Raw genomic sequence first — 26,133 nt, 5'->3', positions numbered from 1 at the left:
CCTTATTCCGGCTAGGAGGGTGCTGAACGGCAAAGGCTGGGCAGCAGTGGGAAGAGGGGACCTCTGGCCTATCCGGGCCAGGATGGGCAAGATCCAGAGAATTGCAGTAGGAAGGAGAAACCTGAGCTCTGTGGCTGCTGGACAGACCCTCAGGGGGCCAGAAAAAGCACAACGGGGCTGCCATCCCCTCAGGCTCTAGTTTCATTTCATCCAACTCCCACTTCCTGGAGGGTGGGGGACAGTAGAGGCCCTTCTCCCTTGCTGCAGTCAGCAGGTGCCCCAAGTTCCCCAGGCTGCTGTAGACGGGCTACCCACTTCACACAGGCAAAGGCACACAAAGACTGCACTCAGGGCTCTGCCTGGGGGGCCAGCACAGCAGGCCAGTTCCAGCACAGGCGGCCAGGCAGCCACCTCCCCAACAACTGCTGAATTGCACTCTTAGAAAAACGGCCACAAAATCTTAAACAGAACGTGTGGCATACATTTCTGAGAGGCCTCTGCTCCAGCATTTAAAACCGTGACACACACCTGAGCTGTCTGCAAAGGCTGCGGGCCTGGCGGGAACACAGTGCCCACTACCACAGCCAGAGTGAAGGCAGAGTCAGCAGGATTTTCTGTCCCTCGCCGAGGCGGCACAGGCAAAGGGCTGCTCCTGAGGTAGGCAGGCTCTGCCCAACACAAGCAGGGAGGTCCTACCCACAAGGCCTGGGGTATCTTAGCCAGGGCAGCCCAGGGCAGCACGTTAAGCCCACGTGCAGCCAGTTGGGATGGAGAGGACAGCCAGGGTTTGGGGCCACAGCAAGACCCAGTCAAGGAGAGGATTAGAGAGTCAGTCGAATTCCTCAACAGAGTGACTCACCCCAGTCCAAGTGAAGGCCACTACACTGGGGCACTTTCAGAAGCCAGGGCTTCCGAAGGGGGCCCTTAGATGTGCACCATTTGCAGGAGGTAGCCAGGAAGACAGCCAAACAGGGTAGGCTCAGGTACTCGTGTCACAGGTACTGCTCTCCCTGTGGGACACCTAGGCCACCTGTCCCCACCCCTCCACTCATCCCGGGCTGCCACTGCAGTCCCTCCTGGTTCAGGCCTGCTTCTACCCAGCCTGCTCCACCCACAGCAGAGCCATAGCCAGGACTTCTCTGGAGTCCCAGCTGGAGCCTACTACTCCCAACCCTCAGTGACTGTGGCTCTGCCACACAGCAGGCCTGCTCCTGCCCAAACTGCAAGTGCACAGAGGATGCACGCTGCATGGGGTCATTTCCTACTTCCATGGCTCAGTTTTCAGGCAGGCTGACCAGCAGCTCCTGTACAACAGGGCCACTCATGCCCTGCCCAATCTCTCACTCCTGCAGTTGCCTCAGTTCTGTGTCAAGCTCAGCCATGTCACCATGCTAGGGCTAGGACACTTTGCTCTGGGGCCAGTCAGAGGGAATAACAGTCTTTGGGGACCCAACCCTGAAGCCCCTTAGCTCACTGCCTAGGGGTGTGTCTGGGGGATGAGGTGCCCACATGAGGCACCAACAGCCTGGTTCATACGAACCCCAGGCAAGGTGGTTTCTCAGCATTCCAGGACCAGGGAGGAGGTGCCTGGTGGGTGGGGCAGTTCAGGGCCTGGTGCATGCCTCAGCGCCCAGAAGTAGATGGCAAAGCCTGGCCACAAAGAAGGGGAGGAGATGAGAGATGAAAGAGCAGCAAGCAAGGGACTCGAAGGAACCCTGTACTTCTGGCCTTGGAGGCAGTGTAACCAACTCTACCCTAAGAACCCAGGTGACATGAAGGTCAGTCCCCTGGCCTGGACCCAGGCCTGCCCATGGGCTCCTGCTCTACCCTGCGCAACCAAGAAGCCCAGCCTTGCCTCCTGCTCCTGGCACCCAGCCAGACAGCTCCAGCTGGCTGCTCTCCTGGCAGGGGGAGCCTGAGGAGAACACCCCACCCACGCTGCCTCTGGCCCTGTCTTGGCAGGTAGCCAGCAGCAGGCCCCCTAAGGCTGCATCAAGGGGAAGCAGTGATCAGTGCTGATGAGCACTGCACTGTAAGCTGATCATGCATGATACCCTTTCCCTGCTGGTGACACCTTGGGGGCTGTACAGAGGCCAGACAGCTCCTGGGAAAAGCAGAAGCAAAGTGGGCCCAGTAGGAGGCCTGAACCTCCAGACTCTTCCACTTTTCTGGAGGAAGGATGTGGGGAGGGATTCTGCCAGGTTCTGGTCAGCCCAGGCAGAACATCCCTGTCCTGAGAAGGAAGAGCACTGTCCCCCCCACCCTCACAGAACTCAACAACGATAGCCACATAGCAGAGCTGAGGGCACATCGGCCTCCATATGCTATGGGAAGCTGGCAAGGCCTTAAGGTGAGAAGCAGTCTACCCGTGTGCCCAGAACATAGGTCTAGATCGGGCCAGGCCAAGTGGGCACCTGGACAAATAGCTTTTGCAGGGGCCTCTTGAGGACATAATAGGGCTCAACTCCCACAGTCCCCAGCCTGGAAACAATCGCAGAGACACCTACTGCTTGCACATAGGTCACCGCCCACCCCAGGGTCTACCCATACTCAGTGCTTCAGCTCTAGGCCAGTTCCAGGTGTAGAGGGCACTAGGTGATGTGGCTGCCTCCTGTTCTTGCCATGGGAACTCAGCAGTATTAGTGTAACAAAGACCCCTGCCCACCCTCCTTTGAGAACAGTTGTTCATGTGCTTCCAGGGCCCGGTCCATTTCTCTAAATGAGCCAGGATGGCAGCAAAGGCAGGGGGCTGCTGTGAGTGCCCTGCCCCCACCCTGGCGCGGCAGGAGCTGCCAGGGACTGTGTTCTAACAAGCTTCAGATGTGGGATGACTGGAATCACAAAGTATGAATTTTTATGAGTCTAATAAATCACTCCACTTTTCCTGCACTTGATGTTTCCAGCACTTCAAACCTGGGAACAGGCCTACTGCAAGTAGAGAGCTCAGGATCTCACACCTACCGGTGGCCAAAGGCAGAGTGACAAGGCAGCCACAGCCCCTTCTAAACACTCTGGTCCTGAACCCTGAGGCCCCCAGAGATCCCTTGGGTCAGCTGGTCACTCAGCAAGGCAGAGCAATGGGCTCAGCAGGTGCTAGAAAGACCCTGCTAGACTCCCCTGTGGGCATAAAAACCTGCCTCATGACCTGGTCAGCACAGAAGGAAACTAGTCACATGGATGACTGCAGGGGCAGGCCTCTTGGCTCCTGGTCAGAATCTGTATAAGACAGTGACATGAATGTGCACACACACACACACACACACATGCTCACCCCCATAACAGAGACGGCAGGAAGACCCAGGCCCTGAGCAGAGGAGTGGGTCTATTAAGGGTCACAGTCCAGGCTCATCCAGGGAGCCTGGTTGGGGACTGGGAAGCTCCAGTCACTCAGGAGCTTCCCAAGTGATGTGGGCAAGCGGCTGCCACAGGAGGGGAAAGCCCTGCACCTCCGCCCACAGCTGGCCGCTCCCCAGCCTTCCTCGCAACGCCTCGGAAATGGGGGACCGTCTTTGACAAGCACCTACAGGCTATCCAATCACAACAGCAGCCCAGACAGGGCTATAAGTCACCCTAAGCAGCTGTCCGCACGGCAGTCTGACGAGTTTGGGCAGCTCAGTGATGACAAATAACTGCTGCCAGTTGCCCTGTCCCCCTGTGTGGGATCCGTGCTCTCTGTTGTTCCACGCTACCTGGTGTTTAATGACAACACTGTCAGCCTGAGACGCGGTGCCGCTGAAGCCGCCGCCGCCGCCTCCGACTGTCAAAGCCCTATTAGAGGGAAGATTGAGACCCTACTCTTCCTAAAGTCACTCGAGCAACACAAGCCGCTAGTTCCTGTAATTATTGTGCGCAAGCCATCGATCGCACGCTGACACCTGACCCGCCTGTATGAAATGGGAGTAGTTTGCTGTGTGACAGTCGCTATAGATTACAGAGGGTGGGTCTTCACTCGCCTTTAGCCATTGCTCTACCTGACCTCAAAAGCAGGGCAGAGGAGAGGGGAGGTGGCATCGCCCAACAGTGCAGGGTCCCAAATGTGCTGCATGTCCTCTGTTGCAAGGTGGGCCAGCTGAGCCGTCAGACCAGAAAGGCTACACCTGAGGGGCCTCCCTGGCCTCTACAGGCTGGAGTGGACAGTGTAGGGGCAGCTACGGGGATTCTGCAGAGGGCCACCATAGGCTAGGCAGGGTGCAAAGAACAGGGAAGGGCTTTACTGGGGCCCTGCCAGGGTGTGAGCGGGGTATGCTTCCCACCTCATCTCCCTCCCAGACCCTCTTCAGAAAGGGGCCAGGGCCATCATGAGCTTGCTGGGCAAGTCCACTGCCCCCACTCTCACTACCTCCCAGCTCAGGGCCACATCCAGACAGGCCTTAGAAGCAGCCCCTCAGCACAGCCTTGCATCCCCTCCACTGCAGAACTGCTACAGAGGAGGCCATCCACAGGGCTTCAGGCCCTTCAGTGAGCACCAGCGCTGCGGGTACCACAGGGGGGCAGGATCCGAGGACCCAGTGAGCAGGAGACGGCCCAGGAATCTGAACCACTGGGTAGCCAGACTAAGAACCAGCCTCAATTTGCCCCAGGGAGCCACACTTCTGACCAGCACTGGGGCCATGCCCCGCTGGCTCTAGTCACGAGCTACACCTGATCCTCACATGGGCGGTTCCAGGTTGGACTCCAAAGCCAAGAACAGACAACGGTCTGAGTGGCTTCCAGGTAGCTGTGGTCCCATCCTGTAGCTCCTGCAAGGACAGGGCATTCTGTGCACCTCAGCCAGCCTTCTCCTGGCATCTCTCCTCTGCTTCCTGAGTCTCAGCCAAGGGAAGATGCTTCTGAAGAGCCTGGAGTCATTATCTATAAAAAGCAGCTGCAACCAACAGGAAACTGCATGTCCTTCCTGAGCCCCAGACTGCCAAGACTTCCCTGACCACTCTTTGGTCTCCCCCGGGCCACACCTGGCCTTTCTGGCAGCCAGAGGAGCAGGGCTGCAGAAGAGTGAGGGGAGCCCCTGGAGTCGGGCAGTGGGCGTGCTAGGCCTCGCTCACCTCGGGGCTGTACGGCCTGCCCCGGGGACAGCACCAGCAGGCCCACCACGAAGGCTGGAGATGGCAGGTAGGAGCCACACCCTCAGGACTGCCCCAGCTCACCTCAGCTTCCAGAAGGCATTTCTACGCTCCATCGTGCTTTAGAACGCACACGTGCACTAACAAAAACTGCCTGCAGGGCTGTAGCACTGACCTCAATGACCTCGTGGCACAGACGAGGGCCCTGAGAAGACGCCAAGACCCTCTCTTACCCTAGCCCAACATAGACCACAGGGAGACTGGGCTCTTCCAGCCGCAGAGAGGTCTGCTGGTGTGTGGGTCCACTGAGACCCTTGAGGGCCCTCAGGCTACAGGGAAGAAGACCGTGTGGGAGACCTGGCTGGCCCAGAGCCAGCAGCTCAGAGGTAAGCTTGCCCACAGAAGTGCACCCATGGCGCCACATCTGGAAGCGGCTGTGGAGGAAAGCAGTGCTTCCACAGACCTGCCAGCAGAGGACAAGGTGGGGCGGGCGGCCACCGCAGACTACCACCCAGAGGGCCTACAGACATGGGCTGCATCAAGTCGACCTGCAGTCACCCCATGGCCTAGCTTGGTGTCTTCACAGGGCCGTTCAGAACTCCAGGCCATCCTGGGAGTCACACCTGAGGCCTCTGCTGCCAGCTACTGGGTCACCCAAGTCTTTCTAAAGCTTTCTTCTAGTTGATGGGCTCCAGGAAGTGGCCATAGTTATGCTTTGCCCCCATTCCCTGCAGGCAGCCCCACCCTGACACAGAAGCCAAGGCCACTGCTCACTCCCACGGACACCCACTTCATTGCTCTGCAGCTGATGCAGACAGGGCAACTAGGAGAAAGCTGCCAGGTCACTTTACAGACCCAGGCAGCTCAGAACATACCATGAAGGGGAAACAACAGCCCCATGGCTGACCTGCAGGAGTGGAGCCCACAGTGACAACAGACAAGCTGCTGGGAGCTGGGGGTCCTGGCCACAGAGCCCACAGAAGCCTGGAGGGCCTATGCAGATGCACGGAGGGAGGGTGCAGCTGCGGAAGGGAGCCAGGACTCTGGTCCACTCCAGCCCAACTTGTACACGGCAGCCTGACCCTGGGACAGTCTGCCTGCCCACATATGGTCAGGCAGGGCACTCGGGCAGCCTATCTTCCAGGTTCCTTCTAGGCTCCCCTGCTAATGTACTGAGAGAAACAGGTGTGCTAGGGACACAGGTCCCTAGGTGCAGTGCCAGCCCCCCACTGGCCCTCAACACATTCCAGGTGGGCTCTGGGCCTCGGTGGCCCTGGCCCCACTCCTGCAGTCCTTCCCCTTGCACAGCTGCAACAGCTGAGAGCAGATCCCAGTTGCCGAGACCAAATGCACTCCCCAGAGCCAGGACAGGACCCCTTCATGGTCACAGGAGAGAACCACCTGTGGAGAGGCCTGGCCCAGGCACAGGCAGGAGCACAGCAGAGCCCATGCTCCACCGGACTGGCCAGTCGCCTGGCCGAGTGGCCCAGAGCGCACAGCCCCATCCCTGGGCCACTCCCTTCACACCAGCAACAGGCAAGGCAGCAGCCTGAGACAAGCTCAGAGCAAAGCTGGCCCAAGGGGCCCATGGTGGCCCGTCCCCTGTGAGCTCTGGGCACGTAACCAATACCCCACATGGGCAGCACCTCAGGGCAAAGTGGGGCAAGCCACACTCCCCTGCAGGTGGTCGTGAGGCTCTGGGACTCAGCAACTGGAGAAGCCCAGGAAGAACGGGGGGGGTGGGGGGGGGCAGCCTGCCTCCAGCCACAAGCCCCCAGCAAGACGACCTGCCCGCCTCCCGAGCTGGGTACCTGCCCAGCAAGGACTGGCCAGGAGTGGAAGCAGCTTGTGGGCCATACCCAGACGCTTGCCTCAACAGAACCCCTAGGTCAGAAGCTCCAAAAGGGAGCCTGGGGCACTGGGGCTTATCTCCAAAGCCAGGGCTCCTTCCTGCCAGGCCTGGGAGACAGACTTTCAAGCGAACCCACAAATAACTGAATGTTTAATGATCAGAAGCTGCTGAATTTATAAGTATTGTACCCAGTTATGGAGTTCCTTTACAAATTCCATCCATTCTGTTCATTTAGACCAAAGGTTAAATTTCAAAGATCATGAGGCCTCAGAAGCTCTGGGCCATGTGCAGGTGACACCCAGGTGGCTCTAGAGGGCCCAGATGTGGCTATGGTGCTTTCTCAGTCCCTCCTAGCATCACCGACTCTGCTACCCAGGAGGCTCCGCTTGGCCTGTGGCTGGCAAAGGCACTAGTCTCCTGTGGGGAACAAAGGTTCCTGTCAGCAACAGAATCGCTGCTGCCATCACTGAGGGCACTGTTGGCCACTGCCCTCTCCAAGCACACGAGAGAGATGTGGAGCAGAAAGAAGGTCACAGTGCACACAGACGCCTCTCTTGAGATCTTAACGTCCAGAAGCTCTGACAGCTGAAGGCTCACATAGCCCGGCCCTTTACCAGCTGCACCCACACACCTGATACTCCTCCCTACACAGAGACACCAAAGTGGCTCGACAACAAGAGAAGGGAAAGGTCTCAGCTCAGAGTCCAATGGGCAAGGCCATCCTTGGAGCCCATCCTAAGAGGGAAAATGCTCCCAGGAGTACATAGGCCAGGGGCTGCAGCCATGGGGGTGGGCAGGCTGAGGGACACAGCCCTGGGGGTTCCAACCAAGGATACCACAGAGAGATGGTCAGCAGCAAACCCTAACGGCAAGCAGTGGCTCCTGTGAGGGGCAGAGTAAAGGGCCTGGCAGGTCTCCCGGTTAGAAGCTGCCCCATCGACCCTGGCCCTGCTCTTCCCTGGGCTACCTGGCTGATGGCAGCCTAGCCTGCAATGGGATGGAGAGTTGGGAGTCAGCTGCTCAGCGGACACGACCCACCCAGCCTAGCCTCACCCTGAGGGTCAACCTCACCACCCACAGGTGGACCCCCACACAGCGCCCTACCTAAAACCAGCAGAGTCCACTCTGTCCTCCAGGGCATGTGAGGCAGCCAGTTCTTGTCCAGGACCTCAGTTAAACTGGAGACCACTGCCCAGTCCCTCACGGCCTGAGCACCAGGTTCCTGGGTACCCTGGAATCTCACTCCCTGGAGGCCCCTGAGGGGCCCCCTTGTACCAGCAGCACCAGAGAGCCCTCAGCCTCACTAAGCAGCCTGCCACCCTGGGCTGGACCCACACTCCAGACGTCCCTCAGTCACAACAGCCTCCTCCCCCCCAGCCACTCTTGATGGCTCATGAACCTCTCCCAGGAGGAGCTACAGAGGAAGGCTGCCCATCCACCAACAGCCCTCCCTCCCAGACAGGCCACAGGTCAGTGAGCCACCTGGCCTCCAATGCAGGTCACCAACACACAGAGTAGCCCTTCCTCTCCACTACCCACCTGCCTGTGGGTGAGCAGGGAACTGCAGGAGCTCTCACTGCCCACAACGGCCCCTCTCCCTGCTGTGGACCCATCAGGCCCAGTGAGCGATAGGGGACGTACTGCTAAGGGGGAGGTCCCATGAAGGGCCCTTGGGACCCAGGGGTCCACAGGGGTCCAGGCCAGCTCAACCACAGGACAACAGCCCCTCAGCAGGACACTACCAGGCAGCCTGCTGGGCATTCTCACTCCTGGGGCATGACCCCACACTGTCCTTGACTCTGTAGGTCCTGTTGCCCATCTTGAGGAAGATGACATTATCCAGTCTCAGATTATGTCCAAAATTTTCATACACAATGCCTACCGCTCTATACACAATGACCAAACAGAGAAGAAGAAAAACAACAGACAGTGGAACAGACATCCTAAAGATTGTAGCCTTTAAAAAGACAGAGAGCTGGGGTACAGCCCTTGCCCAGCATGCGGGAAACCTGGGCTCAATCAGCACCACACACATATACAGTAGGATTGATTGTTTTTTTGGTTTTTTTTGTTTGTTTGTTTGTTTTGTTTTACAAACTTGAACTTCAAAAAAATAATTAGATGAATCTGGGTGTGGTCCTTGGAATCTCTACTACTCCGGAGCCTGAGGGAGGAAGATCACAAGTTGAAGCCAGCCTCAGCAATTCAGACAGACCCTGACTCAAAATAACTTTTTAAAAGGCATGAGGATGGGCTGGGGTTGTGGTTCAGTGGTAGAGCGCTTGCCTGGCATGTGTGGGGCACTGGGTCTGATTCTCAGCACTAGATAAAAATAAATGAAATAAAGGTCCATGGATAACTAAGAAATTTTTTTTTAAAAAAGGCATGGGGATATATCATGGTGGTAGAGTACCCCTGAGTTCAACCACAGTACCCCCACGCACACAAACAGATATATATATAAATACACACACACACACACACACACACACATATATATATATATATATATATATATATATACATACACACACACAGGCATACATGTACATATGTTCAAGGACTTAAAAAAACAAGGCTGCACATTTTGGTAGAGACCTAGAAATTATTTAAAAAGACAAATGGACATTTTAGAATTTAAAAACAGTTAACTGAAATTGAGAACTCAAGGGATGGATTTAGTGGCAAATTATACAAAGCAAAATGGAAAATAAGTAAATGAGGAATACTGCAAACCCAAGGCAGGATAAATTAAAAGCATACCTAAGCACATCAGAGCAAAAGTGCTAAAAACCAAAGATGGAGGAAAACCCCAGAAAGGGCCCAAGGGGAAGAGAAGTCATGCCTTCTCAGGCAGGCCGGCTGGCTTCGCAACAGCAGCAACCCACGTCAGGGGCAGTGAGACCGAGAGCCTGAGAAAACACCCACACACAAACAGTGGCCATCCTAAATCTCTTCTTCCCCCTTTCCTTTTTTTCCCCCAGTGCTAGGACTTAAACAAGGCCTCACATGGGCTAGGCAAGCACTCTACTTGCCTATACTCTCAGTCTATACTCTTGCCTATACTCTATACTGTCAGTCCCTAAAATTCTTTAACCAGCAAAAGCATTCTTCCAACCTGGTGCAGTTGTGCACACCTGTAACCTCAGCTCCCCAGGAGCTGAGGCAAGAGTATCACAGTTAGCCTGGTCTAGGCAACTGAGAAAGGCCTGTCATGAATGTGCATGCCATCCATGTGCAAGGGCCACGCTCACTGGTATAGCATTCCCATTCTGGTACATGTGCTATTGAAGTGAGCACAAGACTTCTCAAAGGAGAAAATTCAGAAACTAAGACAAATATAGAGATTTTTAAAAATAATTGTATGGCCGGGCACAGTGATGCATGCCTGTAATTCCAGTGGCTTAAGAGGCTGAGGCAGGTGGGCTGGGGATATAGCTCAGTTGGTAGAGGGCTTGCCTTGCAAGCTCAAGGCCCTGGGTTCAATCCCCAGCACTGAAAAAAAAAAAAAAAAAAAAAGAGGCTGAGGCAGGAGGATTGATAGTTCAAAGCCAGCCTCAGCAACTTAGTGAGGCCCTAAGCAACTCAGCAAGATCCTGTCTCTAAATAAAATATAAAAAGGGCTAGGGATGTGTCTCAGAGGTTAAGCCCCTCTGGGTTCAATTCCCAGTACCTAAAATAAAATACTTGTATGTGTTTGTGGAATACAATATTTTTATTTTATTTTATTGGTGCCAGGGATTGAACTCAGAAGCACTTAATCACTGAGCCACCCCCCAGCCCTTTTTTTTTCATTTTAATTTTTTAGTTGTCAATGGACCTATATTTTATTTATTTATTTATTTATATGTGGTGCTGAGACTTGAACCCAATGCCCCATGCATGCCAGGCAAGCACTCTACCACTGAGCCACAACCCCAGCCCTGCCCAGTCCTTTTTTTTTTTAATTTTTATTTTTACAGACTGCATTTTGACTCATTGTACACAAATAGGGTACAATTTTTCATTTCTATGGTTGTACACAACGTAGATTAACATCATTCACGTAATCATACATAATATAGGGTAATACTGTCTGTCTCAGTCTACTATCTTTCGGTCCCCTACCCCCTCCTGCCCCATTTTCCTCTACACCATCCAAAGTTCCTCCATTGTTCTCTTGCCCCACCCCCCAGCCACCCCCCACTTCCCGTTATGAATCATCATCCGCTTATCAGAGAAAACATTCAGCCTTTGGTTTTTGGAACTTGACCTATTTCACTTAGCATGATATTCTCCAACTCCATCCATAAAATTATGGCAAATGCCATAATTTTATTCTTGTTTATGGCTGAGTAATATTCCATTGTGCATATATACCACAGTTTCTTTATCCATTCATCAACTGAAGGGCATCTCGGTTGGTTCCACAATGTAGCTATTGTGAATTGAGCAGCTATGAACATTGATGTTACTGCATCACTGTAGTATTCTGATTTTAAGTCCTTTGGGTATAAACCGAGGAGTGGGATAGCCACCCAGCCCTTTTTCTGTTTTTCTTTTTTTTTTTTCTGAGACAGGGTCTTACTAAGTTGCTTAGGGCCTCCTTAAGTTGCTGAGGTTGGCTTTGAACTCCTACTGGGATTACAGGTGTGCATCGCCACACCTGGCTGTGTGTGTGTGTTGCTGGAGATTGAACCCACTGCACATGGTAGGCAAGTGCTCTACCACCGAGCCCTAGCCCCAGCCCCTAAAGACATTTTTCAACAAACACATACCGAAGGAACTGGTCCCAAGTAGACCTGCATTATCAAGGGGTATTCTTCAACCGTAAGCAGAGACAGAAGAGGGAGAAAAAAAGAGTGAACGTAAGAGGAAGCCTGTGCGGATGCAGGCTACACGGCTCTGTCTCGTGACCTCTGGCACGCAGAGAAAGTCAACACCGTGAAAGCTGCAGCCGGCCACGCGACCTGAAAGTGAGAGGCCCAGGTGAAGCATCCCAAGCTGCCGCTATCCAGCACGGGAACGTGCTGGTTTGCAAGCAGCCATGATAGTATGGATGCACACTGTGGCCTGAGGGGAAGCCACTGAAAGCAGAATGAAAGAATGTACAGTAACAAGCCACTGAAGAGAAGATGAAATTTTTAAAATATCCACAAGAAGAAAAAAAGAAAAGAAACAGAGCTGGTGAAACAAAGAAGAAGTACATAGTAAAATGGCAGATTTAAACCTGAATATGCTAATTAACACATCAAAAGTAAATAGACTCAATTTTTTTTTTTTTTTGGTACTGGGGATATTGAACCCAAGGACACTTAACTACTGAGCCCACATCCCCAGCCCTTTTTCATATTTTATTTAGAGACAGGGTCTCACTGAGTTGCTTAGGGCCTCCCTAAGTTGCTGAGGCTGGCTTTGAACTCACAATCCTCCTGCCTCAGCCTCCTGAGCTGCTTAGACTAAATATTTTTAAAGGAATTTCTTGAAAGACAGTGCTTGAAAAACCAACTCTTTGCTATATACGAAAAATCCAAACAATAGAGAAAACGTGAAAATAAACGCATACACACACACACTTCTGATAAATATGCCTGTATGTACCTATGTGCCTCAAACATGTTACAAACACCAATGAAGGAAAGGACACCAGGGTAGCTACACAGCATCAGAAAGAGCAGGCTCCAAGGAGAGGAGCACTACTGAAGACAGCAGGGCGCTTCACATGGTCAAAGCTTCAGTTCACTAGGGAAACAGTTCCAGATTGACGCCTGGCACTGAAGAAATCCAGGAGCAGTGGAAGACTCCAGCTCAAGCTGAGTTAGACTGGAAACCAGGACCACCCCTCCCCTCCAGAGCTGGTCACGACTCAGGAGTTCAAGGGCTCGAACAACACCACGGACTGTCCAGCACTGAACACAACAGCTGAAAACCATGTCTGTTGTTTTTTTTGGGTACTGGTGACTGCACCCAGGGCCCCTTACCACTGAGCTACATCCCCAGCCCCTTTTATTTGGAGAGAGGATCTCACTAAGTTGCTGAGTGAGTGCACAATCCTCCTGCCTCCATCTCGGGAGCAGCTGGGATTACAGGCGTGTGACACAACGCCTGGCCCTCACTCTTCACACACACACAGGTTTGCCAAAACCAACCGCAGCTGAGTCGTGAGACAAACCGGACAGGCACCAAAGGTCTGAAACCAGATCACACGCATGGTGGAATCAAGTTAGACATCATTAGTTAAAATAACTTCAAAATCTCCATTGTTTGGAAATCAAGCAATACCCTTTCAACGTAACTCACGCATTGAAAAAAATCACATGGAAATTCAAGACCAATCTAGAGGAAACCACAAGTAATTAATTTATGTAACACAGCTAAAGCTACCTTAGAGGGAAATTTATAGCCTTAACATGGCACATTTTTTAAAAATATTTTTCTAGTTACCAGTGGACCTTTTTCTTAAATTTTTTTATATGCAGTGCCAAGAATCAAACCCAGTGCCTCACACATGCTAGGCAAGCGCTCTGCCAGAACCACAACCCCAGTCCCTTAAACGGCACATTTTAAACACATCATGCCAGCCTCTGCCCTGATGCTCAGGCCTGCTGGCCTTGCTGGCAGCTCCAAACCTGAGCAGGAGCCCCTCCCTTCCCTTCGGTATACCATTCTACTCCATTCCTGGGGCAGCCTGGGGACCCTGGCACAGGGCAGAGGTTGTTCTCAGTTGCTATCTAGCTCTGATCAGCAGACCTGATGTCCAGTACACTCCCCTGACTTCCCCAGCCCAGGGGATAGCAGAGCTATGTGGGTGGCAGTTTGAAGCAGGGTTGGGGGCAGCAGCCTGAGTCAGGATCAGACAACAAACCCTACACAGTCATGCGCTTCCCTTTAAAAGGAAGAGGAGACCCAAGACAAAAATGAGTGGGACAAAGAACACTTCCAGTCTCCTTTCAGGTCTGCTCATCCCTAGAGACCCCAAGCTCAGCTGCCCACCCTGTCCAGTCAGACACTTGTGCCAAACTCAGACACACCCTGGTTCCAAGGCTCAAGATTACGTCATCACTGGGCCCAACATGGCTCCGGATTGAGGCTGCTGGTAAGGTACACCCTTACCAGCACACCGCTCAGACACACCCCAACGCAGCCACGCGCTGCTCCACCTACAGGCCAGAGCGCTGCCCTGACAGACTGCTGTGCAAGCGCCCAGGCAGTTTAGCCCACAGGGCAGGGAGAGGGGTTCCCCACCTCATTATGGTCCCTCAGAGCCCTTGGCAGGCATCTCCTGGACCCCATGGCCCTGGCCGTCCCCCTCACCAACCACAGGGTACTGCCCCAGAGCTTGCAGAGCAGTTCTGAGGGGACCCCAACTCTCTGCACTGTGTGTCCCACACCAAACAGGAGCAGGCCAGGTCCCGCCGCTGCATGGCAGTTCCCCACTCAAGGAGGGGCAGGACACACTTGGACCAAGCAGGGGAGGGGCAGGAGGGATCTGGCAGGTTTTCACTACAGCAGGAAGACACTTTTAACAGTTGGAGCTGAGAGGAGCCAGAGGCGTAGCGGGCCCCAGGAACAACCCTCCCGGGGTCAGAGAACTGCAGCCCCCACCTGTGTGTAAACACAAGCCTCCTCATGCTCACCCAGCATGCCGCTTACCCCGCTCCCAGGAACAGGCCCTGCCTGCTGCCAGGTCCTTCCATCCTCCCAGCTAGAGACCCCAGTTGTACAGCCTCCCTCTGCCCTCGAGGCACCTCCTACCAAGAGTCACATCAGTACCACCAGGCCTCCAGCCAGAGCAGGGATGGCACAAGAAGGGGGAGTGGAAGGAGGACAAGGCATGCTGGGCTGGGGCTCTTCCCTCTGCCAGCAGGGCCAGCCAGTGCTGTGCAGAAGACACCAAGGGGAGCCAGCCCCGGGTCTTGACCTCGAGGCTGTGGCACCAGGAGCAGCACACACGTACGCCCACGCCAATTCTCCTGGAATGATTCATTAGCACGGCCGCGACGAACGTAAAACTGGAGGCCTCCTGCACGCCTGGTAATTTATGCAAGATCCAAGGATCGCTGCGGCTGCCTTTCCCAGAGCCTAATTCAGCATTTTCTTTTTCCCTTATGAAAGCAGGACTCGAGATTTAACTGCTCTCACGCCCTTTAACGGTGTTTGCCATAGTAAAATCGAACAGCCCAGCTGCACACCAGCGAGCAATGATGGATCGCAGACCCCCAAGGCACCGCGCAGCGCCTCCCAGGCAGCATCGCCAGCAGCGCGCAGCGCTCAGAAATGCCGAGTTGGCCAAAGCACCTGAAGGTTCTGCCCCTTAACCTCCCAATCCCAGGGCCTCTTTACAGATAGGAAATCCGATACCTGCACCACAAACACAAGGGCCCCAGAGCTCCCAAGAGAGGCCAGAGCCAGCACCAAGCCCGAACACTCAGAAGCATGATGCACCTGGCATCTTGGCCATGCTCTGAGCACTGAATGCAGGCTGCTCCCAGCACCCAGCAGCAGAGGCAGTCACCCAGCTCAGCCTCTCCCCAGCACCCTGGTCCTGAGCCCGCCCCTGCCAGGCACAGTGAGCCCACTGTGAGCACCTGAGCCAGCACCTTGGGCCCTAGCGCACCTCCTCCTGCACCCTCCCCATGGCATGTGCCTCCTTCGCTGGAGCTGGAGAACAGCACACACCTCTACCCACAGGCAGGGAGAGGTGTCAGTCCTGGGTCTGAGACCGCGGCTCTCTGCTCCCCAAGGCAGGACCCATGCCGTGGCCTGAGGTAGAAGGAAAGAGGCCACCAGCATTGCCAAGGATAAGTACCCACGCGGGGGCCAGGAAAGGACACGTGCCACCCTGACCAGGCTTCCACTCCTGAAGCCCCAGGGACCGCTAAGGAGGGAGAAGCAAGGCCTTGATGGCGGGCCCTTCAAGCCCAAGCGCACCTGTGCACACAGCCAGGACAGCATGAGAGGAGTATCAGACTGCAGTCTGCAGACAGACCCCACTAACAGACTGGGGAGGCTGCCTGCAGGTGGACAGGGGCTGGAGGGCAGGGCCGGTGCCCAGAGCACACAGTGTGCCTAAGGGGTCTCCAGCCTCCCCACAGGTGCTAGCCCTAGGGCTGGGGAGGGCAGGGTAGCTAACAGGAGTGGCAAGGGCCCGGCACTGGGCAGGGCAGCAGGGGGCTGAGAGGAGGCCAACAGAGCTCAAGGGGGCAGGACTACCTGAGCACTTTCTTGAAGAACCTGAACTCTGAAAATGGGCTGGGTCCCAGCACTGGGTGATGCCCAGCCAGAAGAAGGGTCAAGACAATTCCCAGCCTTCCTGCCAGGGACTAAGGGTGACAGTGCTTCCTGTCCCTAAATGGTGACAGTGGTTCCTCCATACCCACAGGGCCAGCATTGTGGACAGAAGACAAGGTGGGCATCATCTGTCATGCCAGTGAACTCTGGGCCAGAGGCAGATGACTCTGCCTGGGTGGCCTATGTCTTGGGCCAGCCCACTGTCACAAACTGTCACGTGTAAGACTACCATGAAAACCTGGCCCTTTCTGCCCGTGCAGGTATGCCTGTGGAGCCCCCAGCCCCATCGACCCTCCAGCAAGGCCTAGTCCAAGCCCTCCACACTGGTCGCTCCTCTCCCAAAGTTGCCACTTCCCAGGTAGAGCCTCAGGCTCAACACAGCACAGGGAGAAGAGGTGGGCTATGGCTGCATGCCCACAATCCTCCAGAAAAAGCAGCGGGGCCTTCCACCCCAGCAGATCTCTGGGAAGTCCCCCCACCACCCACAGAGACTTTTCCTTGGCACACAGTGCCAGACACTTCCAACTGAGGGGATTCTCAACTAAGCCAGTCACTTGGAATGCTGAGGCCAGGAGAGCACAAATTCAAGGCCAGCCTCAGCAACCTAGCAAGACCCTATTTTTAAACAGATTTAAATGAGTTGGGGGTGCTGGGGCTGGGGCTCAGTGGTAGAGCACTTGCCTAGCTTGTGTGAGGCAAGTTTGATCTGCAGCACCACATAAAAATAAAATAAAGGTAGCGTACAACTAAAAAGTATATACATAAATAAATAATAAAATAAATAAATAAGAATGTATTAAATGTACAGATACAAGAAATCTATACATTAAAAAATAAATAAATGGGTTGGGAATGTAGCTCAGTGGCAGAGGCTTGTCTAGCACGTGCAAGGCCCTGGTTTCAATCCCCAGAACAGCAAAGAAAAGGAAACACTGACTTCTGGGCATCGAGCGGCACCCTAGCCTGGGGCGCAGCAGCCAGGCAGCCCACCCTGCATGCAGCTCAGCCACACGCAGCCTGTCTCCCAGGAGGCCGTCACAGCACCCGGCCTGGCTGTGCCTGAGGAGAATGAGCCTCAGAGCCGACCCTGACCCCTCAGGCCCCACGTGCCCACACCAGAGTGCGAGTCCAGAGGCTGGCCATCACACAGGTTACTGATGCTAAGAACTACAGGGCAGTAAATCGGGCACCATTCAGCAATCCCTAAAAGCGTCACCTCTCTGCCCCAGACTCTCCTGCAGTGTCCATGGGAGACAATCAGGCAGGCCTCTACGCAGACCCACCACACACTCCGCGGCCCCCATGGGGCAGACAGACTCTTAATCCTTCAGCCCCAGGAGAAAAGGAAAGGAAGAGGCACAAGACAAGAGGCACGGGGTCAACAGGACACTCCAAGGTCCCCGCCACCCAGTCCCCCAGCCAAACTCTAAGTTGCAGAACCTGGGGGCCGAGAGAACTCTCAGGAAGCAAAAGAGGCAGGGACAGGAGGGGACGCACTGAGTCAGGCTGGAACCTTCCTGACACTCAGTCTTCAGGCTGAGCGGCCGCACTGCTGAACAATGCAGTTTTGAATTCAATTAAAGCGATTATCTGTTGTGCCAAATAAATTGTGTACAGCATATATCCTGCGGCACTTTACACCTCGGGGCTCATTATTCCCTAACTGTTTCCTCCTGTTTATGCGCTCTCAAATTAAATTGCTGATAATATGCGCCAAAATAAAAAATGAGCGCACCTTGTCCCAAGAAAATTGATTCTCCCTTCTCCTGAACTGGCGATTGCCAGGTTTTATATACTCTGTTCCTGGTGATCATTAGTAATTCAATTTTCTTTTTATTAGCCCCCTTATCTGCTGAGCAATATAGTGGCAGGGCTGACCTCTTTCGCACGGGTAAATGTTTAAAATCTTTTCCCTGATTAATTTTGCCAGTTAAGAAAAAGAGGAGAAATGGCCCGGCTCTTAGCCATCACAATGAATAAAGCTTAATGTTGATTGTGATGGAATTTCTAATGCCAGGGAAATTGATTGAACGTGGCAATTACGCTGCAAGAGTAACTCGGGGGAGATGGGATCGCTTTCTCCTGGCCGTAGCCTTTTGGTTATTTAAAACAATCCAATTTGCAAGGATAATTATGTATTAGTGTTTTATCTGCCACTTGAAATGAACAGGGGAGTTTCAATACTGGCCCAGCATTAGCAGGTTATTGCTGCAAATTACTTGATATCTGCTTTCTTTCACATAAAGAGGAAATTAGGCAATCAATTACCAGAAAAAGGTGGACTGAAGAATAAGAGGGGCAAGGGCGCCCTCTGCTGGCAACCAGGCCACAAGGCAGGGCTGCCCTACCGCTGCCAGAGGCCTCTCTCCCTCCCTCCCAGGCACAAAACCCTTTAGGCGGTCAGGTCCCTCCCTGGACATCAGGGCACTGTTGCCCTGGAGAGCTGGAGCTGCAGTTAAGCATTTTCTGGAGGAAAACGGGGAAACTGAAGATTCCAGCCAGATGAAGGGGCAGCCCCTGACCACTGACCCCCTCTACTAGAAGGAACTGCCATCTAAGAACCACACATCCACTAAGACCCTCCTGGAGGCAGAAGAGCGCTACACCTGGGCAACATCCCAGCCTGAGACCCAAGACAGCCCTGGCCAGGGAGGGAAGGAGACAGGAGGACTTGCACGAGGAACCCTGGGGAAGCCTCATGCCGGCTTCAGGGTTAGCCAGGCTCTGCCCAGGTCCCAACCCAGGGAGAGGCTGGTCCTCACTTCCACCCTCTCTAATGATGCCCTAGCCAGGCCCCTCTCCTGCAGCAAGCCCAGCCCAGTGGTTCTGCTGTCCCAGTTTTCCATGGCAGCCTCTGGGACCACCTGGTGTGGCTCAGCATCTTGCAGCTCCTGTGTATGTCTTCCAGAGGCCCCCTGCCCACACAGGAGGAGAAGACACTTGTGTGGCCCAGCACACAAGGCATATGTGCAGGCCCTATGACTCTTCGCTTGCTCCAGCCTGCGGGACACTGTGGGCCCACACCACTACCTGCTATCCGTAAGAACATGACCCAAGCCCCAGCTCCCACTTCTGTCCCCGCCTGCCTTCCCAATGTAACCAGAACCAACCATCTGTTTCTTACTGGGACCTACAAGAACCTTCACATGGTCTGGTCCCCTCACCTGGGACAACACATCAGCTACACAGCCCCTCTTCTGTTCCTGGAACATGGCAAACTCAGTCCTACCCCGCCCTCCACTTGCAGAACTGAGTTATTTGCTCTCTTCTCACTCAGGTCCCCTCCTCAGAGAACCTCCCAAATGCCCGGCTAACGCTGACAAGCCTTCTCAAGATCCACTGCTACTCTTACGCTTCCTCATTCTCAGAACACACTGACCACCCAAAAGCATCTTCCTGGCCTGCCTGTGAGTACACAGGTTGCCACCTGACTTCACCACCAGGACATGGTTCCAATATGCCCCAGGAGCCAGCACGCTGCCTGGTCCCAAAGTGACCAACACAGGTGGCTGGTGGGCAGTAGGCAGGTTAGGGAGGGAAGCCTTCCCACAGGCCCTCCCTCACAGTCATCATACTTGTCTAGGAGGCTCCTCGGTCCCCTTGTCCTATGGGGGCAGTGACCACAGCAGACCCCGCGGTCTGCGACAGGGCCTGACTCAAGGCCACGTACTATCCACCAGGGAGAGCTGGGCATCTAGGGACCCACATTCCTCCCTGCTGGCTTCCTGTGGAGCTCAGGGCAATGCCAGCCCCTGCCAGCACAAGCTTTCTCCATCCCCAGCCCACACCCCGCTCTGCTCCAGGTCAGAGGGAACAGGCTAACTGTGGGCAAGAGAGTGTTGACCCCAGAGGACAACAGTGAGGACCTCACTAAGCCTTCCTCCCACCCTGCCTTCCCACAATACCACAGGCCCTCCACCCAAGCTGGAGTCCTCCTCAACCAGTCCTCTCTACTTACTTGGCCATGGAGCACCTGCCCACTGTCCAGTCAAGCCTCTTCTCCACACTCCCACACAGATATCTCACTGCAGCCGCAGGTACCTCCTTGGTTTCCCTGCTCCCTGTCACCTGGGAAGATCCACACTGGCCCCAGCACGTGGCAAGAGTCAGCCACACACAACGGCCAGGTAGCCAGCACCCTCCAGCCTTGCTTCCTCACAACCAGTCCCAGCTGCACAAGCCCCTTGGGTGCTCTGCCTGTGCCATGGGCCCCACACTCCCGTAGCCAGCTCTCCACACAGGCTCTTAGCTCTGCCCAGCAATGTCCCTCCCAGCACCCTCCAGAACCTTCCTGGTCAGTCAAGGATGTTTCCTGGGGGCCATGCCCAACACATGATCATTAGTACCATGTCCACTCAGACTGCCCATGCCCAGGCTTGCTAGTCCCCAAGCACCCCACTCTCTGATTCTACACACCTCCGCCCACACTGGCCCAGGGGCTCCAAGGAGAACGACAGGAGATGCCACAGGGTGAGGTGTACCCAGACAAGCTGAGCTCCCAATGGCACCCCCAGCCTGCAGGTGCCCCCAGTGTACCTGTCCTCAAAGGAGTCACACCTACAACTGGTAGGCCAGGATCTACGCGGGCAACAAGGAGCTCTCAGGCTGCACACAGGTCTCCAGCGGCTCACAGCACCACATGACTCAGGGAGAGTGCAACAGAGCACTCCCAGGCTAGTTCTGGACGAGAGCGAGGAGCCCCATGGTCCCAGGCTGGCTAAAGACGAGAGCCCTTGGAGGAGGTGAGGCTGGTCACCCTAGTCAGCACAAGGTCCCTTGCCCCCCACCTCCCACAAGAGGGATGCAGTGAATACACACTGAGGACTGGGAAGAAAGGCCACCACCTGCACCTGCCTAGCTGCACGTCCCCTACCCAGGCTGCAGGCACAATACTCCCTTGCACCCATCAACAAGCCTCCCCTGCCCATGAGGCAGAGCCCTCTGGGTCCACAGGCCTCTGAAAGCATGTGCAGGAGGCCAGCAAACATGGTTTCTAAAAGGCCAGGGAGGAGCCAGGCATGGGGGTGCACCCCTGAGTCCCCAGCAACTGAGGAGGCTGAGGCAAGTTCAAGGCCAGACTGGACAACCCATGTCTCATCACAGCAAATAAAAAGGGCTGGGGGTACACCTCTGGGTTCAACACTAGGGAGGGGTGCAGCTCACAGCCATTCCAGCCCATGCCAAGCCCCTCCTCCTGGCATACCTTCCTTGGAGGGGAGGTGGGCCCGGCTTGGTGGCAGATGGCACAGCCGGTGCCTAGTGACCTGCACCAGGCCCTTATTGGGAGTCCTCTTCAGAATGGGGCTGTTCTTCCCCCGGAGGACCTGTCTCCGCCGCAGGCTGAGGTGGCTCTTGGTGGTGGCAGGAGAGGGGCCATTCTTCTTGTCCCCAGGAAGGCTGTAGAGACAAAAGGCAAGCAGCTCCCAGTAGGCTCACTGGTGGCCCTGCCCACCCACCCTCACTCTGTCCTCATGGCAAGGCATGGACCCAGACACAAGCAGGGCCCAGATACATGGCTTCTCCCAAAGCCCTGTCTCCCTACCCAATCAGACACAGCGTCCACCTGACTGCTGTTCAGCTTCCCTCCTTTCCTTCCCCTCCCCCTGCAGCCAGGATGAGGAAGCAGGCAGATCCAGAATCAAGGAGGACCCAGAGCAGGGCAGGCCGCCACACTCACCAGGAGAGCAGAGGCCTCAACAAGCCTCCTCCCAGTGTGCACACTCCTCCCCACTTCCCCAGGCTAATAAACTCCAACACAGGGTTGGGAGAGGCAGCAATGCAAAAAGATGCCATCTTTGAGGATCTGCCTCAGATCCCAGCCCACCTGCAAGAGGGGTGCTCCAAGGCTTCCTCTCCATACTCCCCAGAAAAAGGGGAGCCACCAGCATGATTAGAGCAAAGAACAGGGACCAGAGTCAGAGGAAGGGAGCCTACCCTGAGCCAAAGACCAAGGTCACACAGCAGGAAGAACTTCCTGAAGGGCTGGGATGGCACATCCCCACTGTCTGATGGCACAAGCAGGCACTCTGCCCAGCAAATACAGCCACCACACTTACTGTTTGTTAGCTGCTGATGTGATGAAGTTTCAGAGCCCAGAACAAAGACTCTGGGCTACAACACCATCTTTGAGTCTCTCCATGACTGCATGAGGATGGTGAGCTCAGAATATGTCGTATGCTTGTGAGGTGGTAGTGCCATCTAGTCACCTGGCCACCACCAAGAGGGTGGCTGGGATGTTAGTTCACAGCCCCTGGCCACTAGTCAGCTCAGATGCATGGCCCACAGCTCCTGACTGGAGGTAGCCACAGGCTTCCGCACAGCACTCTGAGCAGACCCATCTGTGGTTGGCCGCTCCCCAGAACCCAGTCTGGTACCATGCCATCTGTCCTTGAATCCTGTGGACTTGGAAAGGAAACCATGCCTGACAAGCTTCTGGTCTCTCCTTAGCCTCAGGCACCATGAGGACCAGGTCCCCACCCCCATTCCCAGCTGGCTGGGTCCAGGGCAAGCTCCTGAGTCAGCCGGAGCCTCACCTTTGCAACTTTAAGCTCTACTCAGTAAATCAGGCACCTACGTGGCTCTAAAGGACAATAACACCCACAGCCCGGCTCCTGCTGAAAACACAATCATACACGGAGCCCCCAGGTCAGGTCCATGGTGCTGAGCACACCCACCATGAGCCCCAAACCCTCACTGCACCCCCCTGGAGGTGGGCCCTCCCTCCCAACATTCCTGGACCGATGAAGGAACAGAGGCTAAAGGCCTGCCCCAAACTCCACAACTCAGGGGCCAAAAGGATCTTGCTGGTTCCAGCCTCCTCCACACACCCAGAAGGGACACTGGGCAGTGGAGATGCACACCTGGTACTGCCCCGCCTGCGGACAATCTTGGTGCGGCTCTTTACTTTGTAAGCTGAGAGTGGTGTCTCCCCAAAGAGGGGCTTTAAGCTGCCAGGTCCCACTGCTGGCCTGTCTCCTGGGGGGGACCTAGATGGAACTGGGGAAAGTTGAGAGGTCTGATCCTTGCTGCCAGCCTCGGACTGCCAACGAAAGGAGGAAGAAGAGGAAGCAGAGGGGCTAGATGCCTTCCACTTGTACTTGCTGGGGGAGGGTCCGGTCTTGGAGGTCACGGCCAGCCTTCTGGGCCTGGCCTCTGGGTCGGCTCTGGGCTGTGGTTTCTCTGTCTTTCCAGATATGCCAAAAGGAGCCCTGCTCACATTCTCTGCAGCTGCTCTGGGACTGAGAGCCCTCCGAGTGGCCCGGGGGCTCTTTGCGGAGGAGGCCACCCATTTGTAGTTGCTTTTCCGAAACTTATTGGTTCGACAAGACACTAGCAGTGAGGCCTCCCGGGCCTGCCTGGGCCCTGATACTGATCTTGCAGGGGCCACCACTGAGCCCAAGGGAGCTGGCTGATCTGGATGGCCAGCATTTATTCTTTCATCCCTAAGGGGCTGCACAGCACAGCTAGCTGCAGAATGAAGGCCCACCTTCCGACCCAGGGCCATTCCAGTGCGTGGGGGCAAAGTGGGGGACTGGAAACAAGCCTTGACCACAACTGCACTCTCACTGACAGTCCGCCGAGGCTCTGCAGGGCCATCGTTCACACTGCCCACAGACTTCACCACCCGTGGCTTGCCAGGCTCCTTCTGGCAGACCAGAATTGAGTCCTCTGCACTGCAGCTCCCCCGGCCTCTTCCTGGCCTTGAGAGCTGCAGCGTCCCACCAGGAGGCTCGCCCTCGCCTTCCTGAGGTCTCTGGTCACCCCAGGGCATGTCCTCGCAGTCTTCCAAAGAGCTCCGCTGAGCCCCTGAAGTACTGGTGGAGCCAGACTTTGATGGTGGTTTAATTTTGATGACCATGTTCTGATCTGGACTAAGCTGGACCTGTCTCTCAAGAACATACTGCTGAGGGTCAGGGTCCTGGCTGCCCCCAGCCATGAGGGGTGCTTGCACAGCATGGTCACCAGCTGGTTCTGAGGATCCTGGGGGCCGGTTCACAAGGGAGTATTTCTTGCGCCATGCAGGTCCATGGTGTGATGAGAAGCCCCTCCGGTTTGGACGAGGGTAGCGGGCAGCAAAGGCCCTGCCACTGTGGTAAGAGGGCGGCTGCCACTGGGAAGCAGCTGAGGTGCCTGGTGCAGAAGCATTGCCATGGAGGTTTTTGTAGTCATCAATTAGACCTGAGAAGATAGAATCACAGACTCAGTCAACCAGAGTTGTGAACAAAAGCAGCAATAATCACAAGGGTAGGGCATCAACTGGCAAGATGCCCTCAGACCCTATTTCCTGAGTCCCTGCCAGATTCAGAGGGGCAGCCCCCAATGCTGGGAACCACTGACAGGTCAGCCCAAAGCCGGACCCATTTTTCCACAAGCCTTTTTTCCATCTATTCTATTTGAATCCTATATCTGCCTGGTTTATCCTGAAAATGCAGCCCTGTAGTAGGACAGTTTCTATTTGCTGGTTTGTTGTGCCCACAAGTCTCTGAGGGAAGTGTCACTCCATATGCAGAGACCAGCCAGGTCCCAAGCTACAACGCCTAGACAGGGAGACAAGTCAGCCACAGAGGACCTCTGCTTTGCCCACAGATGGGAAGGATGCAGAACTGCACCTTAACGATCTCCACTGAGAGTAACAGCCAACACCCCGACAATGGCGCTTGACAGCACAAAAAAGAACACTTAGACACAAGCTGATCTGTCACTGTCTACTCCAAAACAGAAGGCCTGACACCAACACCACGGGGCTTTCCAAACAAGCCCCCAGTGGCTGGCCTGGCGCAGGAGAGCAGGAACGCAGGCACCAACACTCAGTTGCCAAACCAACAGGCAGCCCTCCAGTTACCAACACCCCACGGCAAGTCCTGCCCAGACGAACAGAACGCCATGTCCAGACCAGGCCACCGCGCAGGACGAAGGCGAGGAGAGCCAAGCGGCCCGCAGCGGGAGGCTGCCCACCTGGACTCACTCCCTAAGGCTTCTCTCTGTGGGAATGACTTTGGAAGGGTTTTCTACCGCCTAGAAAGGCCAACTTAAATTCATAAGCGGGAAACTGAGCGCTGGGGAGTCTGGATCTGGGGGGACAGTCTGTACCGAGGAAAGGACAGGGGCCCGGCGGGGCGCCTGCGCGGGGCCCCGAGCGACCGGCCGCCCCCGCCCGGAAGGCCCGCATGCCCGCTGCCCACGCCCGGCCCGGGACCCGCCCGGAACCGGCCCAGGCCGAACCCTCACCGACGCCGCGGGCCGGCCGAGAGTCGGGAGGGCGCGAACGAGGGCTCCTTCTCCCGAGAGGCCCGCAAGCGGTGAGGGGGAAAAGAGGGGACGCACGCCCGGCCCGGCTGCGGCCGACCCACCCTGCAGGAGGCGGATCTGCCGCCGCAGCTGCTCCTTTTCCTCCATCTCCCGAGTCCGCGACGCCCGGCCAGGCCCCCACGACGTCATCGCTGCGCGCCTGCTCCCGGCGGGCGGGGCGGGAACGGCAGAACTCCGGGAGCACCAAGACCGCGGGCCGCAGGGTTGCGCCGTCGCCCTGGCAACGCGGGGCCGCGCACGCGCAGAGCGAGCCGCGGGCAACGTCACCAGGGAGCGCCGGAAGAGGCCGCTCGCAGTGCCTGCGCGGGGCCCCGCGAGGGACTGCGGGTGGAGATGGGCCGGTTAACAGTTGCCCTGGACCCGGAGGCTCTGCTAACGCCCAGGCTGCAGCCGGAAGAGAAGCGAACGGTCGAGACGCCCCGAGGTCTTTCATGGAGACATGAAAGCCTGCCTGGCTTGTGGGTGGAAACAGGTGTTGAAACGTGTGCAGACCCTCGCGCACTGCTGGGAACGTGAAGGTGCAGCCGCTGGAAATGGCCCTGGGGGTTCCTCAGGTAAAGTAGAACTGCGGCAAGTCCACGTCTGGGAAGACACCCGAGAGTGGAAAACCCGACTCAGCGTGTTGGGACGCCACGTTCGTGG

The 26,133-nt window shown here is 55.6% G+C and overlaps 1 protein-coding gene across 1 annotated transcript in view; it reads right to left on the bottom strand.

The window, feature by feature from the left end:
- Window positions 1–25,656, bottom strand: part of Zc3h3 (zinc finger CCCH-type containing 3) — an 83,614-nt gene extending 57,958 nt beyond the window's left edge. The window contains exons 1-3 of the mRNA XM_047518898.1: window positions 25,533–25,656; window positions 23,043–24,360; window positions 21,386–21,579 (exon numbers count right to left, since the gene is read on the bottom strand). Coding sequence (XP_047374854.1) covers window positions 21,386–21,579; window positions 23,043–24,360; window positions 25,533–25,620 — 1,600 coding nt within the window. The 5' untranslated portion in view covers window positions 25,621–25,656. The remainder of the gene's footprint in view (window positions 1–21,385; window positions 21,580–23,042; window positions 24,361–25,532) is intronic.
- Between the last annotated feature and the right edge of the window lie 477 nt (window positions 25,657–26,133).

This window comes from Sciurus carolinensis, chromosome 1 (genome assembly GCF_902686445.1).
Source record: "Sciurus carolinensis chromosome 1, mSciCar1.2, whole genome shotgun sequence".
Classification (NCBI taxonomy): Eukaryota; Metazoa; Chordata; class Mammalia; order Rodentia; family Sciuridae; genus Sciurus; species Sciurus carolinensis.
Note: the sequence above shows the minus strand (reverse complement) of the source record. Positions and strands in the feature narration are given on the sequence as shown.